This window comes from Citrus clementina, unplaced genomic scaffold, assembly GCF_000493195.1.
Source record: "Citrus clementina cultivar Clemenules unplaced genomic scaffold, Citrus_clementina_v1.0 scaffold_3, whole genome shotgun sequence".
NCBI classification, from domain to species: domain Eukaryota; kingdom Viridiplantae; phylum Streptophyta; class Magnoliopsida; order Sapindales; family Rutaceae; genus Citrus; species Citrus x clementina.
This window is the reverse complement of record NW_006262339.1, coordinates 7,025,103-7,050,187: the sequence shown is the minus strand read 5'-3', so window position 1 is coordinate 7,050,187 and position 25,085 is coordinate 7,025,103. Positions and strand designations below refer to the sequence as shown.

At 35.5% G+C, this 25,085-nt stretch overlaps 2 protein-coding genes across 12 annotated transcripts; one reads left to right on the top strand and one right to left on the bottom strand.

Moving 5' to 3' along the window:
- Positions 1-915: 915 nt before the first annotated feature.
- Positions 916-3,226, top strand: LOC18047532 (heat stress transcription factor B-2b). The gene is made up of 3 exons (XM_006440504.2): positions 916-1,309; positions 1,527-1,851; positions 1,951-3,226. The coding sequence occupies exons 2-3, from the start codon at positions 1,603-1,605 to the stop codon at positions 2,629-2,631; spliced, it is 930 nt and encodes a 309-aa protein (XP_006440567.1). The 5' UTR covers positions 916-1,309; positions 1,527-1,602; the 3' UTR covers positions 2,632-3,226.
- Positions 3,227-10,282: 7,056 nt separating this feature from the next.
- Positions 10,283-25,084, bottom strand: LOC18047529. 11 transcript variants are annotated; one of them, XM_024189161.1, is made up of 27 exons: positions 24,621-25,084; positions 24,259-24,323; positions 23,519-23,789; positions 23,260-23,326; positions 22,924-23,074; positions 21,940-22,107; positions 21,754-21,852; positions 21,461-21,670; positions 21,253-21,354; positions 20,705-20,935; positions 20,030-20,110; positions 19,418-19,504; positions 19,047-19,232; positions 18,772-18,927; positions 17,941-18,033; positions 17,373-17,444; positions 16,884-17,001; positions 16,050-16,073; positions 15,708-15,880; positions 14,097-14,181; positions 13,136-13,273; positions 12,551-12,657; positions 12,363-12,440; positions 12,188-12,283; positions 11,700-11,795; positions 11,436-11,619; positions 10,283-10,722 (listed from the first exon to the last, which is right to left on the bottom strand). In XM_024189161.1, the coding sequence occupies exons 1-27, from the start codon at positions 24,802-24,804 to the stop codon at positions 10,553-10,555; spliced, it is 3,492 nt and encodes a 1,163-aa protein (XP_024044929.1). In that variant the 5' UTR covers positions 24,805-25,084; the 3' UTR covers positions 10,283-10,552. The 11 variants fall into 11 exon arrangements, 7 of the variants coding, with proteins under 7 accessions (XP_024044929.1, XP_024044930.1, XP_024044931.1 ...); XM_024189162.1 differs by lacking the exon at positions 16,050-16,073; XM_024189163.1 differs by lacking the exon at positions 20,705-20,935.
- Position 25,085: the final 1 nt, after the last annotated feature.

Sequence of the window (25,085 nt, the reverse complement as noted above, 5' to 3'; positions counted from 1 at the left end):
AAAAAAGGGGTAGTGGGCATGATATGAGTGAACTCATTAGATGGACGGAAAAGTTTGAAGGTGAATCATCATGTTTGTTGTGTGTGTGTGTGTGTGGGTGGGTGCGTGTGTTATTATTAGTATTATTATTTGCACTTGCGTGACAAACTATACCGATATAAAAACTTAGATTCATCCTTCTATTTCATTAATTTGTCCATAAATGCAGTCTCTTCATCTGTTTTTAACTCACATAAACTGATAACGTTTTCAATCGAACAAAAATGGATAATTTTATTAGAATCGAATTGTTTCAGTTCAATTAAACAATGAGTGGCACACAATTATTTACATCTTTATATAATATTAATCGTCTCTTTAGATATATTCGATATTCAACATTTGATTTTCATTTATGTAGTTTTGATACGATTCTTATAATTACATTAATCAAATTAAATCCAATCATAAATTGAATTAATAATAAAATATAATTAACAAGAATTTTAACCCATATATATATATATATATTTAATTCATAAAATCTTCTTGCGCCTTCTCGAACTGACTTGCCTCTTTAATCACTCCCACAATCATCCTATCATTTATTTATCCACCATGAATAATATCATAAATTGGTAAAATGAAAAGTCTTAACAACCAAAATTACCACGAGGCAGGAAAAGAGGCCCGAGGAATTACGGCGACGATATCTCCCATGCGGGTGATACAATCACAACCTTAAATCAGTATCGCTGAGAACAATCCCTTATCCTTACTATGGAGCGTGGTCTTCCACATCCGAACCGACACGTGTCGACGGACCCGGATAGACAGAGGTAAATAAAAACTAAAGAAGGGGAGAGGGAGAGAGAGAGAGAGAGAGAAGCTTCTGGAAAAGACCTCGCATTTCTGGCGCCTTCCTATCCTGTTCCAATGTGCAGGGCCCCACCGCTTTTGCCCTTTTTCTCTTTCCCATCCTCTTTTAAATTTCCCTTTCCTTCTCGAACACACGATTTTCTGTTTCTCTTTTTCCCTCGCCTTATCATTTACTCCACACAGAACCTTCTAGAAACAACAAAACCTAACCCAACCCAACCCAACACAACACATGCGAACTCATCTCTCTCTAGCTCCCTCCCTCCCTCCCTCCCTCGCATGCTCACCGTTTGAGGTCATCCATCATTTCTGAACCTCCTGGTTTTCAACTTTCAACGGCGTCTGATCGAGTTCCAACTTTCAACGCTGCACGTTGAACAGTGGTTTATTCTTCGCTTGTTAGGTTTGGTGAGAAAATAATCAAAATTCCTCTTCATTACCCAACGTACAGGTACAATGATTCAGTCCTCGTTTATTTATATCTCATACTGTGCTAACAGATTATAACAGAAAATAACGTTTTCCAAATAATAAATAATAACAATAATTAATAAAAGAACTGTTATTTCATACTAATTTCCATTCGGAATTTAACTTGATTGAAATGGAAGAGGATTATATTGTGTGAAGTTTACGTTATAATTTTATTGTTTTTTTAACTGATTCAGATTGAGCGTTAGCAATTAGCAGAAGCGAAGAGAGAGTTGCAGGATTGATAGGGTTGGGATCTGAGGTATTGACCCGATGGCTCCGGTTGAGCAGACGAGCGAATCTCCTGCAACAGGAGGAGACTCGCAGAGATCTCTTCCGACGCCGTTTTTGACCAAAACTTACCAACTGGTTGACGATCCTTCGGTCGATGATTTAATCGCGTGGAACAGCGACGGATCGACCTTCATAGTCTGGAGACCAGCGGAATTCGCCAGAGATTTGTTGCCGAAATATTTTAAACACAACAATTTCTCTAGCTTCGTCCGCCAGCTCAACACTTACGTAAGCAATTTTTCTTTTCCTTTTACTTTTTATCTCTTACAATTAGTTGTAAAGAAGAAAAAAAAGAAAAATTCTAATTAGTTTCCATTAATTCAATAGGGATTTAGGAAAGTAGTTCCGGATCGTTGGGAATTTGCAAACGATTGTTTCCGAAGAGGTGAGAAAGGTCTTTTACGAGACATTCAGCGTCGTAAAATATCACCATCTCCTGCAGCTGGCACGGCGGGGACTGTGACGGTCGCTGCGGTTGCACGGTCGATTTCGCCGGCGAACTCCGGCGAGGAACAGGTGATATCAGCTAATTCGTCGCCGGTGGCGGTGCCGACTACGACCGTGATTAGAACTACGAGTTGTACGACGATGCCCGAGCTTCTAGAAGAGAACGAAAAGTTGAGAAAAGAAAACGCTCAACTGAATAACGAGTTGAGTCAGTTGAAAGGATTGTGTAATAACATACTCGCTTTAATGACGAATTACGCGTCCGGTCAGCTGGACAACGTAAGTCTGCCGGAGGGGAAGTCGGTGGAGGTACTGCCGGCGAGGAAGGCCGATGAAGGCGGCGCGAAGGTGGAGGAGGCGGAAGAGTTGGATCTGACTCCGAGGTTGTTTGGTGTGTCGATTGGGGCGAAGCGTGCGAGGAGAGAAGAGGAAGAAGAGCAGAATCAACTGCAGCAACAGCAAGGTGAGAATGAGCCGGGGTCAGATGTTAAATCAGAGCCGTTGGATGCCAATAATGATCATCATCAGGAACCTCCTTGGCTGGAACTGGGTAAATCGTGAGAACTGACGACGATATGGATTAATATGGTTGGCGCACGTGGTGACGGGGCCACGTGATGATATGTGCGGATCCGGTCAAATTGTTTGCTTATTAAAAGGCAAGCGCTTTTTGATCCGAGGAAGGTGGGGAATGTGAAAGGAGTGCGGAGAGCAGCAAAGCGGCTGAAAAATGAGAGAAGGCAAACTCGTGAGACGACGACCAAAAGGTAGAAGCAACTGATTCAAGTTATAGGTTGCTCCAGCACAATGTGGATTGGTAACACTAACTCGGACGAAAAAATCAAGGTTTAAGCTTTGTAAATGAAAGCTCGAACGAGCATCTAGTGTTGTTAGATTTCATAAAATAAATATGTAGTCCTTACTAATTATGATTTGTAGTTTTGTAGATCGGTGGGTTTATGGGGAGTAGTATGGTCATGAATTCAGGCGAAGTATCCGCAAAATTATTTTGTACCATTTGGATTTGATCAGCGTACTGTCTAATTAGTCCGTGAAATAATTTTCATCCATGCAAATATGGAGCTGCTGTTGCAATCTAGGAAATAATTCCGACATCAGAGTCAAATGGTGATGAATATCGATATTTCTTAGCCTTTTTTTTTGGCCTTTTTTGGGGGTTTACACGGCTCCAATTTGCATGTGTAGGGGAATTTTTCCAATTTATCACTTGGGACCCTCAAAAAGGATGGTTCGTTGATGTATTATTGGATGGAGAAGGAAACACTAACTTCATCATCATTTCATAATAGTAACTGCTGATGTGTGTCCGTCTTGCTTGTCGACATTGGTCCTTAACCTCTGTTTGGTAATTGCTTTGTAGAATTCTATGGAGAGACCGTATTACGTGTAATTCGCTGTCGGTCTCTCCGTCACAACGTTGGGCTTGCACTATTTTTGACAGTGTCACTTTGCTGCGATTCGTGCAGCCAAATATGACATAAGGTACAAAAATAAGTAGTTGTAAGCATAGATGAAGTCACTCAAGTCTAAAATTGTTGGTGAGTCATGAGCGGTGAATGAATCTTGATCCGCTGTATATTGATTTCATCCACACTGACCACACCACATGCGCTTAATTTTGGCCCAAACATTATAAGATGGGCCAGACGGATAGTATTTGCATTCGGCTTAGTTTTCCAGTGGCGGTGCCGGCCCTACGTAATTGGTTCAACACATTCTATGCTGCTTCTACAAAATCCCCCCGAAAAAAAATGTTTTAGATATCTTGCGCAACCTCGACGAATTGACTGATTTTCGTTTTTTCCATTTCTGTAGAGTAATTCATTACACTATACTAACTAATAAATTTTCAAACATCATCAAGAATGAAGAATCTGAAATAATCATTTGGGAATTGTAAATAGTTTGAAATACAGAGTGTTTTTTTGACGTATTCGAATAGCGACAGGAAAAACGCAGAACTTGGACAAAGAGGAGAGAAAGGAAACAGCTAATCAATCCATTCCATGCATTGGAATTTGCATGAGTGGGGTGGAGGTGTCGTTCAAATAATTAAGTTAGGCCTGTGAAAATGTCAATGAAAGAGGTTCATTTCGTAAATCACGCTGAGGAAAAATAATCCTGAATCACACATTCAGCTCAGCTGGACACAAGTCCAAATGAAGCCTTTGGGCGCAACTTTCAATTACGAGCCGATTTTTTGGACCTTGTCTTGGACATATCTAATTCATATCATTTAACACAGCTTGGCTGCTGTCTCCTGCCCGCAGTATTTTAATGCCACTCATTATAATGAGCTCACCAAGACTTTCCGGGAAATTTTATACAACCCAGAAGGACAGTTTCCAGGAAGGTTAATTAATTAATTAATTAATTAATTAATTATTAAAGCAAATACAAAATATAATCTCCCCTACCCAGATATATCAGTGGTTAAAGAGTCAAATATGAATATTAAAGATAAAGACACATGAGAGAATTTGCATCTTTATGGATCTCCAATTTGTCAAGTGTATCTCCTTTGTTGGGAGAAACAAGCTTTCCTTCCTTTCCTAGTTCTCACTTTTCAGTATGATATAGTGCAATAATTTTACCAACTATCTCTTGCAGTAGATGGATCACATGCTAATCAATCTTGACGAGTATGTAATGTTGGATCTTCAATTGTACAGTAATTTGGATTTGATTGTTATCATCTGATTTGCATACAGACACTCAGTGATGATTCTAAATTTATATATATGCATCTTCCCTGACACTTTTTCAAGAAGAGAAAGCATTTCCTGCACGTAATGTGGCTACCTACCTGTTCAATTAAATATACTTTCCTTGCATAATTTATTCGGGTAATTTTTAAAAACCTCTCCTGAGATTTGGATTTGTTGCAAGTAGATGGCGAGAATTGATTTATTTGTAAAAAACCTCCTACCGTCAGTTAAGTTTAACATTGACCGTTAGTTGACCGTGCAAAGACAATATTACCCTTAACAATAGTTTATAAACGAAAATAACTAAAAAAAAAATTAAAATTATTAGCTATTTTACACTTTTTAAATTATTGATATTTTTTTAAAGTTCTTATAAAAAATTAAAATTAAAAAAATTAAAAAATCCTCTTTAAATTATTGATATTTCCTTAAAATTCCTACAAAAAAGATAAAATTAAAAATTTAAAAATGAAATAGTTATAATCTTTACCTATGATATTGTAAATTTTTAGAATTGACAAGGATAAAATTGTCAAAAAATAGGGTTTGTGCTTTTTGCACCAATAATTTTGGTTTTTTTATAGTTATTTTCGTTTACAAACTATTGTTGAGGGTAATATTGTCTTTGCACGGTCAACTAACGGTCAATGTTAAACTTAACTGACGGTAGGGGGTTTTTTACAAATAAATCAATTCTCGCCATCTACTTGCAACAAGCCCAAACCTCAGGGGAGGTTTTTAAAAATTACCCTAATTTATTCTAACAGGACGAGGACTAAGGACAATGGAAAACTAAAAAATGAAAAAGTAGTTGTTATGATTCGGCCATTGAAGGCGTGTGGCTGCGGTAACGAAGATGCTTTCTGGAAACTTAATAATAATTTTCCTCCACTTTTATTGTTTCCTCGCAATCCACTCTCGCTTACAAGATCATTAGAGAAGCTGAGAAAGATACCTCGCGACTTCCTTTTGCCTTGCTTTGCTTTTTAATTTGACTCGGTAAAAAAGCCTAATTTTCAGCCAATTGCGGTGATAACAAATCTTGAAAACTTTTGGAAAGCAATTGCATAAAGCGATCAGTGGGGGATGATTAAATAAATAAATAATCATTGAAGAGGAAGGTGACAAAGCAACCGGACAATGACTTCCAATCGCACCGTTTATTGACCAGACTCTGGCTGGCCGCTGGCTATCAGTTGCAAAATCCAAGAAATGTCCCAAAAATATTAATCACGCCCGGCTGGCAAGTGGCGACACGCCATCAATTTTTTTTTTGTTACATTACACAAATATTTACAACAATTATCAAATATTACATTGATATTAGATATATATGATTAAGACTTATATATAATTATATTCAATTTTATAGAATACATGTCTAAATAAATTGATTTTATAGACGAAAAATACCCATATTTCACTTGCATTTCGCAAAGAAGAAGAAAATATAAATGTTTAGCCCCCACAAAAATATTGTGGGGGCTTGAACCGCTGCCCTCCTGCTTGTAAGGGCAGCAGCCCACCACTTCGACCAAGGCTGAAATGGCGACACGCCATCAATTTTCTAATGTGTTGCATTGCATTCTTTTTTTTTTTATCCAATTAATTATTTTCAAATTGATTTAACAATTAGCCACGGTTCAAAACATTAGTACGTATGTTGCTGTATTTGATTGAAATAAACAAAAAGTATTTTTCTAAAATTCTAAATTTAATTTGTAGAGTGTTCTTGAGATTAGAAACCTGGATGGATTAGAGAGCCAATCTTTATCACGTTCCATTCACTGACAAATTATTAATTACTTACACCACACTTCTTACGCAAAATTATAATGTTAATTGTATCCAGATTTATATATAACCATGAGAACGTATTAGAATTTAGAAATGATATGATCTCATTAATTTGATTTATTCAAGTAATACGATACCCTCCCAAATTTGTCTTGATGCAAGTCTTTTTCAGGGCCGCCTGACTTCTCTGCAGGATCCTGCTGTCGTTAAGTCTACCTAATTAGCTAGGTGCATCCTGACATCTAGAAACATTTTACAAAAAACACTTTTATTACATAAATAATATGGGATATAATTCTAATTCTTTATTTAGAAAGATAAATTTACTCCGATCATGAGTGAATATAATCAAAATTATTATATTCTTGATAAATTTTGCTTGTGTAATATATGAATAAAAATACTTTATTTGGCCCATCGATATTTTCATGTATTTACTTTTTTTAAGTCCTATCTTGATAAGATTTAAATTTAAATGACCATTCAATCATTATTATTTAAAAATCACTCGATAAAATACTTAAAATCAGTCGTCTACGTTATTTAGGCTTAGTCAAGCAGTATTAATTAATATAAATTGAGATTCTCTCCTGATTTAATTTTCATATGAGTAAATTATGTTGATATGATTGAAAGTTAATAAATTTAAAAAATAAATAAATTTTAATTATTTATTAATATTAAAATATAGATAACACAAGATCGATAAAAGATGCGGACTACTCCCGATCCAATTAATATGGTTAATCACGGTGCCGTCGCGTCACTCACTGGTAGAAATGTAAAATAATAAATGAATGAGGGTGTGATATTCTGATTAGTTGACTTATATTTTTCTATATGGCAGTCGATTTCGTCCCCAGAAGGAAACTGCAGCGAGTGGCCCATGAAACTCCCAAGAAGCCAATAACAACTCTCTTACACTCTTCCTCGCCACCTTCATTCTTTTTACTGACGCTCCTCTCGATACATATATAAAAGCTAACCAAATCTCTCCTCTTATCCCGCTCGATATACTAGCTGCAAAAACATTTCTTTTATAATCCACTGGACAGGCTATATCTACACAAATATCTCCTTTATAATTTTTGAAATATTCCCAAGCTCCATGGAGATCACAATATTATCAGCTCAAGGCCTCAAGAACACTTCTTTCACTCTCTTTTCAAGTCGTATCAGGCCCTTCGTCACCATCACCACATACCCACCGGCCACCACCAGCGGTGATAAACACTGCCATGTGTACAGAACAAGAGTTGATGATCATGGAGGTGTAAACCCTACGTGGGGTGACAAGTTTTATGTTCCCACAGATTGTAATGCGTTCTTTGCTAATAGATACGCTTGCATCTATTTACAATTATACACCAAAACGCTCATATCGGGTCAGACTCTACTGGGTTGGTGTCAGATTCCAGTCAACGACATTGGGTTCCCTCCGGGCGGGTCTGTCAGGAATCTCAGTTACAGGCTACGGGCTAGAGACGGTTCAAGGGGCCATGGAGTTGTTAACTTGGCCATAAAATTAGAACCTGTAGTCCCGGATACTTCTTTGGACGCGTGTCATGTTATTGGCATACCGTTAATCTGCCAAAATCGGTTAGGTGTTAATTGTGAAGAGGAGTCGAGATTGAGAAATGAAAGAGAAGTAAGCCCAACATATGGCCTAAATCTAACTAACAGATGATTTACTTCTTGCTATCGAGTGTGCTCATGGTATTTTGAGGGGAAATTTTTAAATGTATTTAACAGACAAACGGTTGTGGATAAATTACCAAAGAGTACTTCCACTTCTAAAGTTTGCAATATAATGTACAACCAATCCCCAGTTATTCAGGAATGGATAATAGAGAGACCCTTTTTAGTTTGGCAGTCACAGTCAACATCGTTTTATCCCTCGCTCTTTCTGCGAAAAACATTATAAATAAATGAAAAACCCAAAACACTAGGAAATTTATAAAAATAACCTTAAAATTTTTATAATTTTTAAATTTAACCCACCTAATTTTTTTTAATCATAACTAACCAAACACCCTTTTTTGGACTAAATTACCCTCACTACTTTCATCAAATTTACAAAGGTATGCCTCTTGAGAAATTCCAACACAACTAAATGCTCTCGACCTCAACAACTTAACAAACCTTCATCACTTTCAATATACAACAAATTCTATCAAACAAGCATTGCATAATTGAAGATATAATTATTAATTGGAGAGTTTCTTAAAGTTAGTTTATTCTCTTACACAATATAAACCTTTAATCTATTGATTTTATCAACTAAGTTCGAAATTAAAGTGGATTTTATTGTAAATATTGTTATTTTTCATTCATAAAATAATGTGATTTGTTAAAGTACTTAGTTTGAGTTGAGAAATAAAAATAAATCATTGAAAACACTAAAAAATCGAGCAAAAAACAAAGCTTAAAACAAGTGAGACAGACAGTGAGACATGTGTCTGCCTCACATAAACCCACTGCGTTTGTGTGCGACATGCACATGTCCCACTTGTTCAACATGCCTGTCTCACCAAAATATGTGTGACGGGCAATGGGACAGGTGCATGTTGCATATAAACCTACTATGGATGAGATAGAGTATACGATTTTGGATTTGATTTGTCTCATCGTAAGTTTTGAAACGGTATATTATGCGCCTAAAACTGACACATGTAGCCCAAGTTGCGACTTTTGAAAAATATCTAAAATTTAGTGAGACATATTAATTTAGTGAGATAAACAGTGGGACTGGTGCCTATCTCACGTAAAACCAGTGGGTTTATATACGACATGCAAATGTCCTACTGCCTATCTCACTTGTTCTGGACTTCATTTTTTGCTCAATTTTTTAATGTTTTCAATGATTTATCTTCATTTCTCAACTCAAACTAAGTACTTTAACAAATCACATTATTTTATGAATGAAAAATAACAACATTTGCAATAAAACTCACTTTAATCTCGAACTTAGTTGATAAAATCAATAGATTAAAGGTTTATATTGTGTAAGAGCATAAATTAAGTACTTTAACAAGCTCTTCAATTGATGATTATGTCTTCAATTATGCAATGCTTGTTTGATAGAATTTGTTGATTTATTGAGAGTGATGAAGGTTTGTTAAGTTGTTGAGGGTTGAGAGCATTTAGTTGTGTTGGAATCTCTCAAGTGGCATACCTTTGTAAATTTGATGAAAATGGTGAGGATAATTTAGTCCAAAAATAGGGTATTTGGCTAGTTATGATAGAAAAAAAATAGGTGGGTTAAATTTAAAAATTATAAAAATTTAAAGCTATTTTTATAAATTTCCCAAAACAGCTAACAAAAAGGAGTATATATGTCCATTTATAGAAACGCAATTAGTTTACCCATAGTTGAAGACAAGCCATTCGGATAATGCTCGATTGTCCTCGGAATGGCTCGTGGTGCAGATTTGTGTCACAAAGTTGATTAAGATAGTTTTTGTTTGCTTGTGTACGCAACAAATTGACAACCAGCACACCTCATCAAAGTTGATGTTATCTTAAGCTTGGCGAATCATCACTGAACGAAATTGACCGCAAAGCACTTCCCCCCAGCGTGTCAAATGTAACATGCTCCTCTTGTTAACATAACAAATGTAATGTAATTAATCACATTCAGGATAAGTACACAGTATCGTTGCTGCTGACTACGGAGTCTCAGCGGATTTAAGGGGAACAACATGAAATTTTCGTGGCTAGAACATAATGATTCACTGTTGGAGCTACAAATTTCTATTCATTCGTGTAAACATGAATCTGTACAAATTCAAGGTACAGCTGTTGATCCACTTGCTGTGGCGTTAGTTATGACCTTAATGCGAACTAGAGAAAAAAAAAAAATCTGAAAGCCGAGTCCCAAAGACCATTAGATCATGAGGGATACAGGGGAAGAAAAAAAAGAATTGTCTTCACAAAACACCATCTTGATGTACCATTTACCAGGCTGCACTTTTTAGTTCCGATGTTACCCTTTGAAGTCTCTTCTTCATTATTTTTAAACCACTCTGCCCACTCTTGGTCCAATGAATTGAGTTGCTTCTCTTAAGAAGATCAAATGCAAGGGGAGATCTCAAAGTTGAATTGCTTGATGGAGTGTCATCATACTCTGCACAAAGAAGCGGAAAAAGAGATCAAAATAATATCCTGATGGACCACTTATAAGAAACATGAATCAAAAACCTGATCCACAACTAAAATGGCTTACAGTTTATATGGTCAACTCCCACCCAGAGAGGAAACAAACATGGCCAGGATTGACTATCTTGGCCAAATAGCCATCCTAGCAAAAAAGCAGTTCAACTATTTTTTTGTCCCATGTCACCATGGTTGAAAGACTGATAAAAATTATCTGCCCAAATGCAGGTGAGGAAAGGAACAGATTGCTTACAAGATTTCTTTCATTTAATTCTTTTCTTCTGATAAATCTAATAGCATACCTACCGCTATAAAAATTATCTGCCCAAACGCAGGTGAGGAAAGGAACAGATTGCTTACAAGATTTCTTTCATTTAATTCTTTTCTTCTGATAAATCTAATAGCAAACCTACCGCTATAAAAATTATCTGCCCAAACGCAGGTGAGGAAAGAAACAGATTGCTTACAAGATTTCTTTCATTTAATTATTTTCTTCTGATAAATCTATTAGCAAACCTAGCCCTGGTAAAATAACTTTGACAAGTAAATATGAGAATGCATTAGTTATTCTCAGGAATCATACCATTGGCCACAGTACATTCTCACTATGCCCAAAAAAAAAAAACCCGAAAATTTTGTATTTCATATTTTAGCTAAAGTAGTAATATTGGATCAAAATGTCACCTGAAGATATGGGAAGATGATATTGTTGTTTCAAAAACTTGGAGGACTGTCTATCTTTCTTGTGGCATAAGACTCGAACCAAAGTGTTGGCATCTTCCACATGCATGGGACCGTGGTTTTGTGGATCTAAGTCCAGTGAAATATTTTCACTTGCACTCATCAGCATCCTAATTAGAGTTTCACTCTGCCAAAAGAGATATCATCAAACTACTGTTTTAGCCCTTCATTTACAGCAATACAATGTTTCATTATCAGTTACCAAACCTGCAGAGTAAACAAGCCAAGTATTTCTTCAGCATATTTTGCTTCTCGCTCGACTAATGAACGGGGTAGACCTTCTCCACCAGCTATAAAGAATTCCTAAAAAGCAGGCAGCATAGAGCTATCAGTGAGAAAAACACTGTATGATCTAATGACAACAAAAAGCGAAGTACATAAATTTCAAGAAAGATGTTTCCATGCTTTATCACTGTTTCAAACAATATGATGAAAAACTCCACTTACAAGTTTAGGAATGGCATCTAATCATTGCCACCTTATAAATACAGTAATTTGCCAAAATCAAAATTAACTTAAATAATGTATGAGACTTCATGCATGGAAAACCAATAAATGATGTTCATGCAAGCAAGTATATGATACAAAAAGAAATAAGTACAACATCTACCCTTCAGAAGGGGGAAGTTTGATACTCATAAGAAAACACCATGCTGAGATTCCGTAGTTCCTTTTATGTTTGTCTTTCAATATACCTTCAATGTATTAAGGTCATCTTCCATCATGGTGATGTCTGAATTAGAAAAAGCACGAGAAGGACCACCATCCAACAATACCCAAACATAGCCTTCCTGCATAATGGAAGTATATACAATGTAAGCCACTGAAGAAAGGGTTTCAGCAGATTACATAATGGGAAAGAGAACCCACCAATGATGCTCTACAAATACTCAGAACCACAAAATCCCTTAAAGAGTCATCAATCAAACTACAGATATGGTCAAGGACCTGCAATCACTTCCTCGAAATTAGAGAATATATCCTGACAGAGAAAAGCAAACTGAATTGTCTTTTTAAGTTCCTTTCAAAAAAAGAAAAGTGTCTTTTTAAGTACTTACAGTATCAATATGCGTAAGAAAACTCTCCAAACGAGCACTTTCCACGCTACCACGATATAAACAACAGAGAAATGAGTCCCTCAGATCCCAAAACACAACTCTTGCTCCTAGGAATTATAATTGAATGAAATTCAGGTTATTACTGTCTGTGCTAAATGCAAAGTTGAAGGAATGGTGTAAACTTAGAGAAACATAATATGATGCTACAAGACTATTACGTTCTTAATTGGGTAACTGATCCAGTCCTGAAAAGATAAAATAGTAAAAAAGTGAACATTGATATCTAAAAGTTTATTTTCTTGAAAAATAACAATGTTGATTTGTATTCATGATACTTGACAAGTGGGTGACCTATACCAGCTGCTTTTCCACCCCATGAAGAGAGCATAAAAAATTAATAAGAAGCCATGAAACTACATGTGGAAGACTAGTAGCAAGATGATTACGGACACGAAGAACCTTGAATACTAATGTTATCACAAAACTATAAACTAAACATGGTGTTGTTAAGGCAAGCCTAATGGTGGTGACAAAGAATAATTCATAGGTAGAGATTGTGAATGCAGACAAAGTTTATTTGCTCACCTATGAAATCGCATATTTTTCTGATAGCACCAGTTGCAGTATCCCTAATGATGTTTAAGGTGGTGATGAACAGTTCATCCACTGCTTCACTGCTTGTCAGAAAATTCCTCTCCAAAGATTCTTCAGTCTCCCCTTCAGCTGATTGAAAAATAAAATGACTACCAAGACTATAACAGAATCAGGTACTTTGGTGGTTAATAGATTCCATCAAGCAAAGTAGGTGGAAAAAAGGTTATTGATCTCATAAGAGAGGATAAAGCAAAGGAAAAACACAATGCACGTCAATAGTTTCAACTAACCTTCCTCAAAATCTACAGAAGCAGTAGCATAAATATTAATTCAAAAATAAGCAAGGTGATTATCGTCTCCAAACCAGTACAAATTCAAAGTTTATAGCTCTTTATTCCACTCAAAAGAAAAGCTTTTTGTTTTTCTAGCACTTCTCACAACACTCTTATTAATCCTATATTTAAAAATCTTGAGTCTCCTTCACATGCTGATCTAATACATACATATACAGAGTTGTGATGGGGGACCACTGCAACCATGCACAAGCAATTGCACAAACCAATCCTGACCAGTCCGATTATTGGTTGGTACATCTAGCACTTATGGTCTGATTAAGATATTGCTAACAGAAATTACCATGCATAAACTACCCAATGATACTTCAGAGTGTATAACAAGCAGAGGAAAAGTGAAGGAGATTTCCACTGGGACATCATAGTACCAGTTTTAGCCAATCCTTCTCCTCTGTCCTCAGGAGATTCAAATATCATATACCATTGCACCATTTTAGCTCATCCCGTAAAGGAAAGCTCATCCTCCAAACCATAGTTTGTGTCAACTCCCTCAATCCAACAACATTATCTAGACAAATTTCTAGCAACTTAACTAGAAAAAGCCATTAGGAAATTTGAAATGGAGGTTTCTTTTCAAGAATTACATCAAAGAGTCTTACCCCATGCTTGATCAACAGCTGGTCCGACAAGTGCCCAAGATTTTCTAATGCCTTCTTCTAGAACACTAACTTGTTTCTGAATGTACTGCAGAGTGAAAAAAAAGTTACCCCAAAAAAAAAAAAAAATTCTAGTCATGGAGTTAAAAAAAAATTCCAGCCATGGAATTTAAAATCAATTTTGTAAATTTGAGATCAAAAGGTTAGATGAGAGAAACCATAAATTTTTCATATCTTGCAACCACCAATTTCAAGGTTTTTCTTAAAAACAAAAAAAAAAAATTCAGAAATACAAACTTGCTGTACAATGAATGGATTATGGTTCCAGGAACAAATGAACAAGCACAAAGATATCTCTGCAGATATGGCAACAACTTTGGCTGTTTAGCACTGAACTATCGGCATTTGTGGCCCTGGATTTTGAATCTTGGATGGAAATGGGATAAGGTTTCTTTACCAACTCACATTCACTTTAGCTGGGCGAGGTTGTGACATCTACGACTGGAAGAAGAAAGGCTCAACCAATAATTTTTAAATAACGTTCCATAGTAAAACCTGTTCATGACATTCATAAAGATATGTACTTGCTTGGAGTATCAAATTACATTAGGGTATAACATTTATGTTAGAAAAGCTTTCTGGACTACATGGACTATGCTAGATGAAAAATTGCAGTTTAATTAACCAACAGTTATAGGATTATTATTCAGTCAATTCAGAGTAACCTTACACAACTGAACCAAAAATTATCTTAACTAGCCAACCCAAGCCTAAACCAAGTCAGGAGAAAAACAAAAATTAAAAAAAGAAGTGAAAAGCAAAAGCAAAATAGAGAAAGGGGCCATAAGGGCTGGACTAAGTAGCCTAGCATTTAATCTCCTGTAGAGTTGGCTTAGGTACAAACGTCAAGGGTTTAAACCTCTCATTGAGCCTAAGTTGGCCTCTACCTTAACCTAGCCTGCTACAGTCATGTAATCCTGATATTTGAGCAGAAAAGTTGAACTCAGCACAGTTCCAGGGTTTAAAACCTTACACCAAGTTTGACCTCTACCCTTACTTAGACTAGCCTGCCCATGTCAGAATTCTGCAATTCAATTGATAATATACTTCAACAAGAGACTAAATCACACCCCAAAGCATGGATAAGGTAATCACTAATCGTATGTCAAGGATTTGAATATTTTTGTTTGAAAGGGGACTAAATCAAAAAAATACAAATAAAAATAAAAAATTGGTCAAAAATATAAAAGAATTCAGATGAGCTTATTGGAGAGCAAGAATTGTTGCCTCCAAAGAGTGGATTTTTGATCCTTTAGAATCACTTTTAGCTTGTAGAGTTTATCATTTGATCTGTGGGTTATTAGGCTCACTGCCACGAACCAACAATAGTTGGTCTGGCAATATCATCAACTAAACTTTAACTAACAACCACATCCAATCATATGAAACCATCTGTAGGAAGAGAAAATTTGAGCCCATGTCTGAACATTCTTTTTACTCTTTTCCAGTCAAGTCCTTATTGGCGTTACTCATATCGTACTCATACGCATTCCCTATATAATCAACAACAATTATATGATTGAATAACATCAATAACTAGACAGACATACTTACTTGAAGAGTGTTCGACCTGATACAGAGTTTTGGAATAGTCAATTCATTCAACTTCTCACTCACACTTTTGTCTAAAACTGTAAACTCAAGCAGCTTTTTCTTAAGCATTGGAAGAACTGTCTCCTCATACCGAGTCAAAGGAGGTGCTGATGGATAGAGATGCTTTTGCTCAACTGCAATCATAGAATGCATTATGATCAATTAGACAAATTATAAAAGTTATTGAACTGTCCCCTAATACCGAGTTAAAGGAGGTGCTAATGGATAGAGATGATTTTGCTCAACGGCAATCATAGGATGCATTATCATCAATTAGACAAATTATAATATTGAAAGACTTACCATTAAGTCTCTTAATCAACTGCACTGCAAAGCAAAATTAAGATGAAAACAAACAAACAATTATTAAAATGACAGAGACACCCAGATTTCACCTACGGTGAGGAATATTGCGTGAAAATCTGCTTTCCATACTATATCCATATCTGATAAGAGAGCAAATTCCTAGGTAAAGAATGCTAAGAAAGCCTTTTCTGTGTTGCCATTATTCTATTGCTTGTTTAATCTCTTAAATTTGGTAAACTAATATTACAATCCATCATTCTCAGTTTGTCCTGATCTTACAATCTGTCAATTCTTGACTTCTCTTTGTTTGGAGTCAGTGCTCATGTGCTCCCCTCTAGTAAAGTTGGTGCTACATAACTAACCTCATACATGCCACCCAAGCTCAATACTTCAATGGTAAGCAGAAAATCAGCAGAGTCTATTCCAATGCATTTCATGATCATATAAACCTGGAAACTTCTCTCCCATGATTCTTCTACCAGCCAAAAGAATGTTATATTTGGCAAGTTACAGCTGCATGAACTCCATACTTAATCATGTGAAAATATGGACATTCAGCTTTTAAACGGCACACAACTCTCGAATAGTCATCGTAAATGATATTCAGTTTGTTACGGGAAGGCTTGGGGTAGCTACCGGAAACAATTTCTGGAAACCATATGAGCCTTTCATCAGCTACCAATCCCAAGAGACCAAGTCCAATGGCAGCAAAACCTCTTCTGAGTTCTATTCAACCGTACACTAATTTTGTTTCAAGCAAAACTTTAAACTGAAATCACAATTAGCAATGTTTCTAGCCATAAATATGCTAGTAGATAATGAGTACAATACCTAACTGGTTGAGCAACCTCTGCAAATAGGCATCCAAGCTATGGAAAATAATTGATAGAAGCGCTTGTAAATGTATTATATCCAAAGGGAGATTCATGCCAAAGAATTGATCCACAGTCTGCAGGACAAATTGAATACAAAGAAACACAATGAGATAAGAATACAGCTACAGTAAATAATTAGAAAATTCAATGAGTAATTTTAGTAACATTGTAGAAGCAAGAAGTGCATCAATAAACTACAATTGTGATGCAAATACTATTCCTATATTATCATATTGTTTACAGTTACAATAATTAGAAAAAACACAGAGATTGTGATCCTGAAGAGAGAAATTCCCAGTGCAGAAGGAAAGACAATTGTAGCGAGCAACTTCTTTGCAAGCCTCTATTTGAATCATCTTGTGTTCTGAAGTGATGGAAGTCATCTTGCAGATATTTTGAAAATAATTGTTGCCAAGTAACTGTATTAGAATTAAGGAATACGTACCTCCTCTATTATCCTAAAAACTTCAATTATTGATGCTCCCTGTCTTTGCTGAAATGATAAAGGCTCCCAATCCTACACATCCATAAGCATTCAACTTTAATATTCAAAATTTCAATAATAGATAATACTGATAATATTATGATATCCAACCCATTCCTAAAGTTTTCAGTCTTCAGCCATTATAGCACATTTGGTGAAAGATGAAAAGGATTTTTCTCAATCCTTCTCTTGTAACTTGTTCTATTTAGAGCTGGTATTATGTTTTCTCAGCCACTTCAATGTGAATTCAAATGACAAGTTTTTGCTTAAGTGACACATATCTTCCGATATGTTTATCTCATGTATATGCTGTTGAAACCATAAAACAATAGAATACTGCTAGTTAGAGTAATCTTTAGTTTAGTTGATAGTTCTAGACAAGGAAGTTGCACAAATAACGAAGAAAAATCCAGTTTATTTAATATCAACAAAACATTAAGGAAGACAGATGGTTGAAGCCTAAATAGAAAGAAATGGGAAAAGTAGCGCTTGCAATCTGTATTTCTAGCCAATGTAGAATGAAACCAACCTCAAGATCAAAGGCACGTCCGGTCCACTCCAAAATATGAGCATGCTGAGCAATTAACCAATCAAGAATGATTGGTCTGCAAACTTCTCCAATCTGCCCAAAAAGGAACATTCTTACCCACCAAGTTTTGTTAAAACAAACGAAGCATCATATGCAATAGTCAACATTTAACACAATCATTTCCCCCAAGAAATAAAAAAATAAAAATTTACACCCAAAAACAAGTGCATGTGGGAACATTTGACAACCAACATACAGTAACCATGCTATATGTGACAAAGGACTTGGGCCATAAAAAATACAGGACAAATATTATGTCCGATGATATCAGATACAGATTAGACACTTAGCTTTCCAGACAGGAGAATGCTTGACACAACAGTGCACCAAGAATAAATAAGATCCATAAGAATGACAGATGTGCTCTGAGAAGCAGCACCCATTTCAATGATCAATGCCATTTTTTAAGAAAGATCAACAATGCAAAATGCACCATGACTTGCGTCCAACGTTAGTAAATCCTGGGCTTTGGCCTAATTCCCATGAAACAATGATCAGTTCTCATCAACTTATCATGATCTTATTGACAACGCATACAAAGCAAACCGCAGCAAAACAAATATTAAATACCATTTGACTAACAATAAGCAATAGCAATTGGAATTAATCACCAAAGGATTAAAGTATGGGAAACAGCCAAGAGTCACATGAAATGAATAATAAGATATAAAAACCAAGCAAGTCCTATAGACTTATATAGTACATCATCACAAAATGCAACACAAGTAACACTAGTCCCTTATGACATTAAAAAGTCAAAATAGATGTAACCTGATAGTGTTCTAATTGATTCATATGGTGGTGGGACCCTTTTTTTTCACAAGCAGAAGTATATATCTGAGTCAGGTACTGATCCAACTTATTGGCAGCTGAAAGCACCAATCTAGCATCTTCAGACAGAGATGTCACTCCCTGGAGGAATGGCTTCTATATATTTGAGAAAAAACATACAGTTACAGATATTAATACAAGATAGAGGAGTAAATAAATATACCAACAGTGGATAGACTTGAAATAAATCGAATTAAGGAGTTTAAGAAACGAACCAGTATTTCCCTATAAAAATGGTGCAACATTATGGCTGAGATCGTCAATGCTTCAGAGCACCAATGACAAATTACCGGCCAAAACACAGTGAGCTCCCTCTCAGCAATCGATCTTAGTTCATTTGCAAGCAGAGCCAATGGATGACTCCTTTGTACTTTTGATTCAAGATCTATGGTACTTGCGACCTAAGAATAAACCAATTAACCTCATATAAAGTATGAAAAGGGCTACAAAAAATGTGAAATTGGGTCCAAATACTGCATAAATCAATAGTATTTCTACTTAAACAATAAATGATATCTAATTCACTAAAATTATCAACGAAACAAGCAAATATTATATACAAGGTCAAAAAACAAAAGTGGCTCACCTGCCTACATGCAGTTTCAATGGACTTCTCGACATAACCTTTAACTTTTCTTGCAGCATTATCATTTGACGTATGCAATTTGGTTAACTGCATGCACAAAAACATTATACAATAAGATGACAATTAATAGTGGAAGCACTGTCATCTCCACATACTAAACTAGTATGTAAAATAAGGCGCACCATCAAAACAAGAAACTAACAACTTGAACACCAAAAATAAATAATGTCCCTCATGAACCATTGGAATCAAATTTCAGCGCAACTTTCATTCGCCAACAATTCGTACAATTTTGTTTCCCAAAATCAATAAATTTTTTTTTTCAAACACACAAAGAGATTTATTCATGACTGCTGAAAAGAAGCAAGTAATAGCAAGAACGGGGGGAAAAGGAAAAACAATCCTTGAATCAAGGTAAGATTTCTATTATTCTAGAAACAGCAATTAGAATGAACAAACTATCTTGGTCAAGATAATATTGAAACTTTTGCCAAGGATTCCACATTATAACCACATGCAGCAAAGGAACTTAAGACATATCAGCCATGGACCAGATTAACTCATTTAAATTACAATATGTTCATAGAGATAATATACTGCAGCAGACCTAACCTTAATTTCAGCACAATCACCAGGAGTGAATACTCCAACTGTTGATGCCAAGGCCATCACCCTTTTGAAGTTAGAAGGTTCCTGGAAGAATATAATCATTATCAAAAAGAAAACCACCAGGAATTGATGCATAAATATTGTTGAAGCTAACATAGGCAATACTAGATTTCATGAGCTGTAGCCTAGCAACTATAGTTTGACTATGAGTCGTGATTCCTTTCTTATTTTTGTTCTAGTCCTATATATCCTCTACTTTTCTATGTACTAGAAAGACAATTTCAGTCACTCACTTTGTCTCTTGTTTCTTCTTTTCTAGTGCAAGCCAACAAAAATAAATCATATGTTCAAAGGGGATAAGACGATCACACAAAAAAAATACAAACTATCAAAGAGCCCAAATGGGAAAACGGGGAATAAAATACAAGGTATTAAGAATTTCCTACAACAGGAAAAACTTTAAGTTAAAACATTAAATACAATAACTAATCTAAAACTTTATGCCTTTATCGAATTAAAATGAAATTAAGCAGTGGTGATGAAATGACAAAAATGGATTGGCAAAATTTAGCAAATAGGATATTGCTTATATTGATGTAATTAAAAAAAAAAAGGATATTGCTTATATTGGAAAAATAAAAGAGAATACAATAGAACAACTGATTGGCAGCAATTAACCTGACTAAAATGTCGGTGGTAGTCTTGCAGTTTACTGTCGCACCAAATACTTATTGAGACAAAAATAGCCTGCAACAGGCTTAAATTGTCTTTTCTGTCATTTAATTTTCTTGAACAAATAATATTATTAATATATTGCACTTCCTTCCCGTCATCTTCCTCTGTTGGTGAAACTTTTTGCAACTCAAGAACTGCATATTCCAGTAGCATCCCCTCCCCTGTCCCAACAAACTTCAACAAGCACAACTTTCTTAATCCAATGACTAAAAACCACATTAAGTCGTACCTGTTCTAAGCAAGTAATACATCCATCAAAGTAACTTTAACATAATGCATTATTCAATTTCAACATTTCCTAAAATTTTGTGGGCATTTCACTGATCTTATCTGAACACACCACCACTCAATTAACACTGTATATAAACTATCTTGACTACATGAATAGAATAAAGATAAGTGATTAGTTCCATATGTTCAAAGTTGGACAAATATAGTTACATAATACAAACTGTCATATGAATTTAACAATTATGGTAAATAAAATATACCTGCTGGAAAAGGACCCATGCAAATATTCCATAATGCATTTTCTGAGTGATGCCTAAAGTTGGCCAGGTCAATTTGATAAGTGACATGATAGCATCGGCTTCCTAATACAAGTCCGAAGCAAAAAATTTGAGCATCATTCAAAATAAAACTACATGCAAAATATCACAGCAACTGCTAAATTCAAGAACAAGATATGAAAGCTTCAACCTCTATGAGCTGACATTCATCAAGAACATCGAACATGCCAAAAAGTAATTTCTCATAAAGTCTAATGTTCAAATGATAGGCAGCAGTCCAATAGTACGTTTCACTTTGGATACCAAATTGTCCAGGTAGAGATGACAACTTTAATGCCACTTGTCTAATTGATGATAGAACCTCAACACGTCCTGAGGCAGACATTTTAAAGTCCCATTCCTACAAAATTGATATGCAAGTAGTAAAAATCAGAATAAAATATTAGGTTGCCAATTAAATAAAATAACCACAAAGAGGCCTACCGTTGTATCTCTTATCTTTTCAAGACAACTTCTAACATTTAGATGTTCTGTTGTTGTGAAATTAGTAGAACAAGACAGAAGTTCTTCTAATATATTTGCCTACAATTGCAACAGCAATCTGTAAGGTTGGTACTTTAACAAATAACTAATCTATTTGAAATTGACAAAACCTAAAGGAAAGCTCACCTGTCTATTTTTCCATTGAATATAAGCCTTTTCATTAAGAAAATCAGACTTGAAAATGCCAATCAGAAGCCCCAATGAAATTTGAGGAAGATCAACTTGTCCACGTGTTTTGGTTGCAGCCAATTGAATCAAATTTCTCCTAATGCATGCATCCAATGCTTCTGAAATCTAGTAAGAGGGCAATTTGTACAACTGATATCAAGATGAGGTAAAGCAGAGCTCAACCAATTGTGTTGTACATAGCAAATTACAAATGCTAATAATTTCCAAACAAGAAAATTTCTAAAGAAGAAATAAAACAATCACACCCCCCCCCCCCCAAAAAAAAGGAAGGGTGTGGTGTGGAAGAAATAAAAAAACCCTTCATCTCTTCTCAAACAAAATGATTATTATTGTCTTATAGAATGACCAAAGCCAGCTCAACATCAAAATTAGCTGAAAAGTGATATTCAGAACTCAACAGAAATACTAATTTTATCGACCTAACAACAGAGTAGAGCAAATCCCTCGAGTCAGCTAGGTGATTCCCATCCTCTCATGTAACAAATCATACTTACGAAAGTATTCTTTCACCCTTATTGTTTTATTTTTCAAAGGCAAGTGTTCTCGCTGTCATTTACAAATTTAACCATCAATAACTAGGGTATATATTCTTCTTCAGTAGATGATGCCTAGGGTTCACACCCAAAAATAAATAAAAATAAAAAATAAAATAAAATCATCATGTCAAATTCTCCGCCTCAAGTGGAGAAATTTGTTTGTCATTAAATAAACACTCATTATAAATGAGGCCTGTATGATATCCATACCAAATGTCTTTCAGACTTGAAAACCCATAGAGTGATGTACTTAGAAAAGGTTTTATTGCATTTTATTGGAATTATGATGCTATAATAATAATAATGATGCTCAATAACAAAAGTTCAACATGGAGCATATCAGAGTAACAGCTCAGACTAAGAAATGAAAGGATCTATAGCTTGCCTGCATCTGGCCACGGACAATGTCAATGAGCTTGGAATGGTTTCCTGAAGAATGGGTCTGTAAGTGTATCTTTTCCTTTTTACTCTTCAATCCAGTCAAAAATTTAGGACTCTTTTCTCTTTTTTTGTCCTCAGCTGAATAATCTCCAATCCTGATAATGGGAAGAGTGGAAGTAAACAAAATTAGAAGCAAGAAAGAGAAATTGATCCAAGAGATGCACATCAATCAGAAGTATAAAACAAGCAAACCCAGGCTGGCTTCAAGCATGCACACAAATATATAATACAAAAGCACTCATGCACAGATAGATAAATATGTGAGAAAGATAAAAATTACCCAGAAAATAACAGCGATGCAAGAAATAATTCGTAAGCTGTTTCCCGTAAATCATCATCCGACAATCCTTCAGAAATCCTGAAATTATGTATCAGTTTACTTAAAAGATGAAAAATGAACTAAAGATTTAGGCATCCATATAATATATAGGGGCTAACAAAAAATAAAACATAGGCATAAACTTTTCCCCAAATCTTGTCACACCTTATTGCTTCATACTTTTAACGTCCTAAAGAAATGTACGTAAACCAATCAATACCTGTCTTTAGGCTAGGTAATCCTAATGGAGGAATTCCAGAATCTCCTGCAGGCCTCATAGGTGAGGTTGGAGATGCTTTGTATTTAAGGCCATAGTCATTCCTGGATGTTGATAAATTTTCAGCATTTGCAGGATCCCGAAAGCTAGATGAGCATGGTGCATGGTTTGCAGTTTGTTTCACATAAATTGGAGGAGGCACACGTCGAGGAGGAGAGCCAGACAAATCTGGATCAGAAGAAAGAAAATAGGAATCCCCAATTTGAGAATGAACCTGCATTTAATGTAAACAAAAATAAGCACAAATATATATATATATATTAAAAAACATAACAACCCAGACATAAACAAAATCTTAAGAAAACTTTCTTCAATGATTCACAAAATGACTCATTTCAGTAGTTCTATTTTTACTCGATTCTACCAAACTTTATCAGGATTGCATTTTGAAACCATATTATTGATCAGTACTTACATTCCGAACCCAACAGTACACTTCAAACCTTGATAACAATAATTTTACATTATGAAATTGATTTGAAATGGAGGAAAAAATAATAATAAATCTTATATCATAACTTCCAGTTTAGTTCATCTATCTTCCATGGCCGAACGAGAAGTAAACCTATCTATCTTCTGCTGCGTAAAAACAATAAATGCAAAACTACAGCCTTATTCACACACAAAACAAGATGGAAGATAGCACACTCAAGACCTTGCATGTGACAAAAGATTTCACTTACCATTGTCGGATAAGTAGATTCGTCTAAGTACTTCTTACTCGCTTCAGAAACATCAACCACTCCACCTGCTAACAAGAATACATTTGTTCAGCGGAAAAAGAAAATTGTAGATAGACAGTAGAAAAAATCTGAACTCTGTTTGGCTTCTAGAAAACCTTGACAAAATAAAGATTGAAAAAAAGAATAAGAAGAAAAGAAAAGGCTTTCATTTCCCTCTCCAAGTTGTAAGTAATGTCGTTTTTAATTTCTTCCTATATCTTATTGGCAGCCAAGCCAAAGAAAGCACAAATATCTTTAACTTCATATTTTCTCCACTTCTGTTTGTTTCTGACGTTTGCTTAAAAAATTTCATACAGCGTTACCTGATTTCACGCAGTGGATGATATAATCGGCGCTGAGAGAGTCGAAATCAGCGTTGGGGAGAGAAGTAGTGGGACCAGACGGAGTACGAAGCTCTTTGATCAAGCCTGACGATAGTAGAAACTCTATAAGCTGCCGACGATCTCTACGGTACCGTTCTAACAGAGAAACATGCTGCTGATCCATCGTCTATGTCTATGTGAGCTGCTTCCCCACGCACTCAACGTATGAACGGGAAACAGCGAGTCGTCATGCTCCTACGGTAGAATAAATTTAAAACTGTCCGTTTCGAGGAGCGCGAAAAGCCGGACCCAAAGCGACAAGTTGATAGCTCTCACGCTTTGAGAGATGCTTTTTCGTCACTTTTGCCTCCTCTTTTCTTTCTTTTGATTTTTATTTTGTCCCCATCGTCGCCATGAATATGATGATGGCTTCTTTTTTGCCTTTTCATCTCCCGAGTGACAACT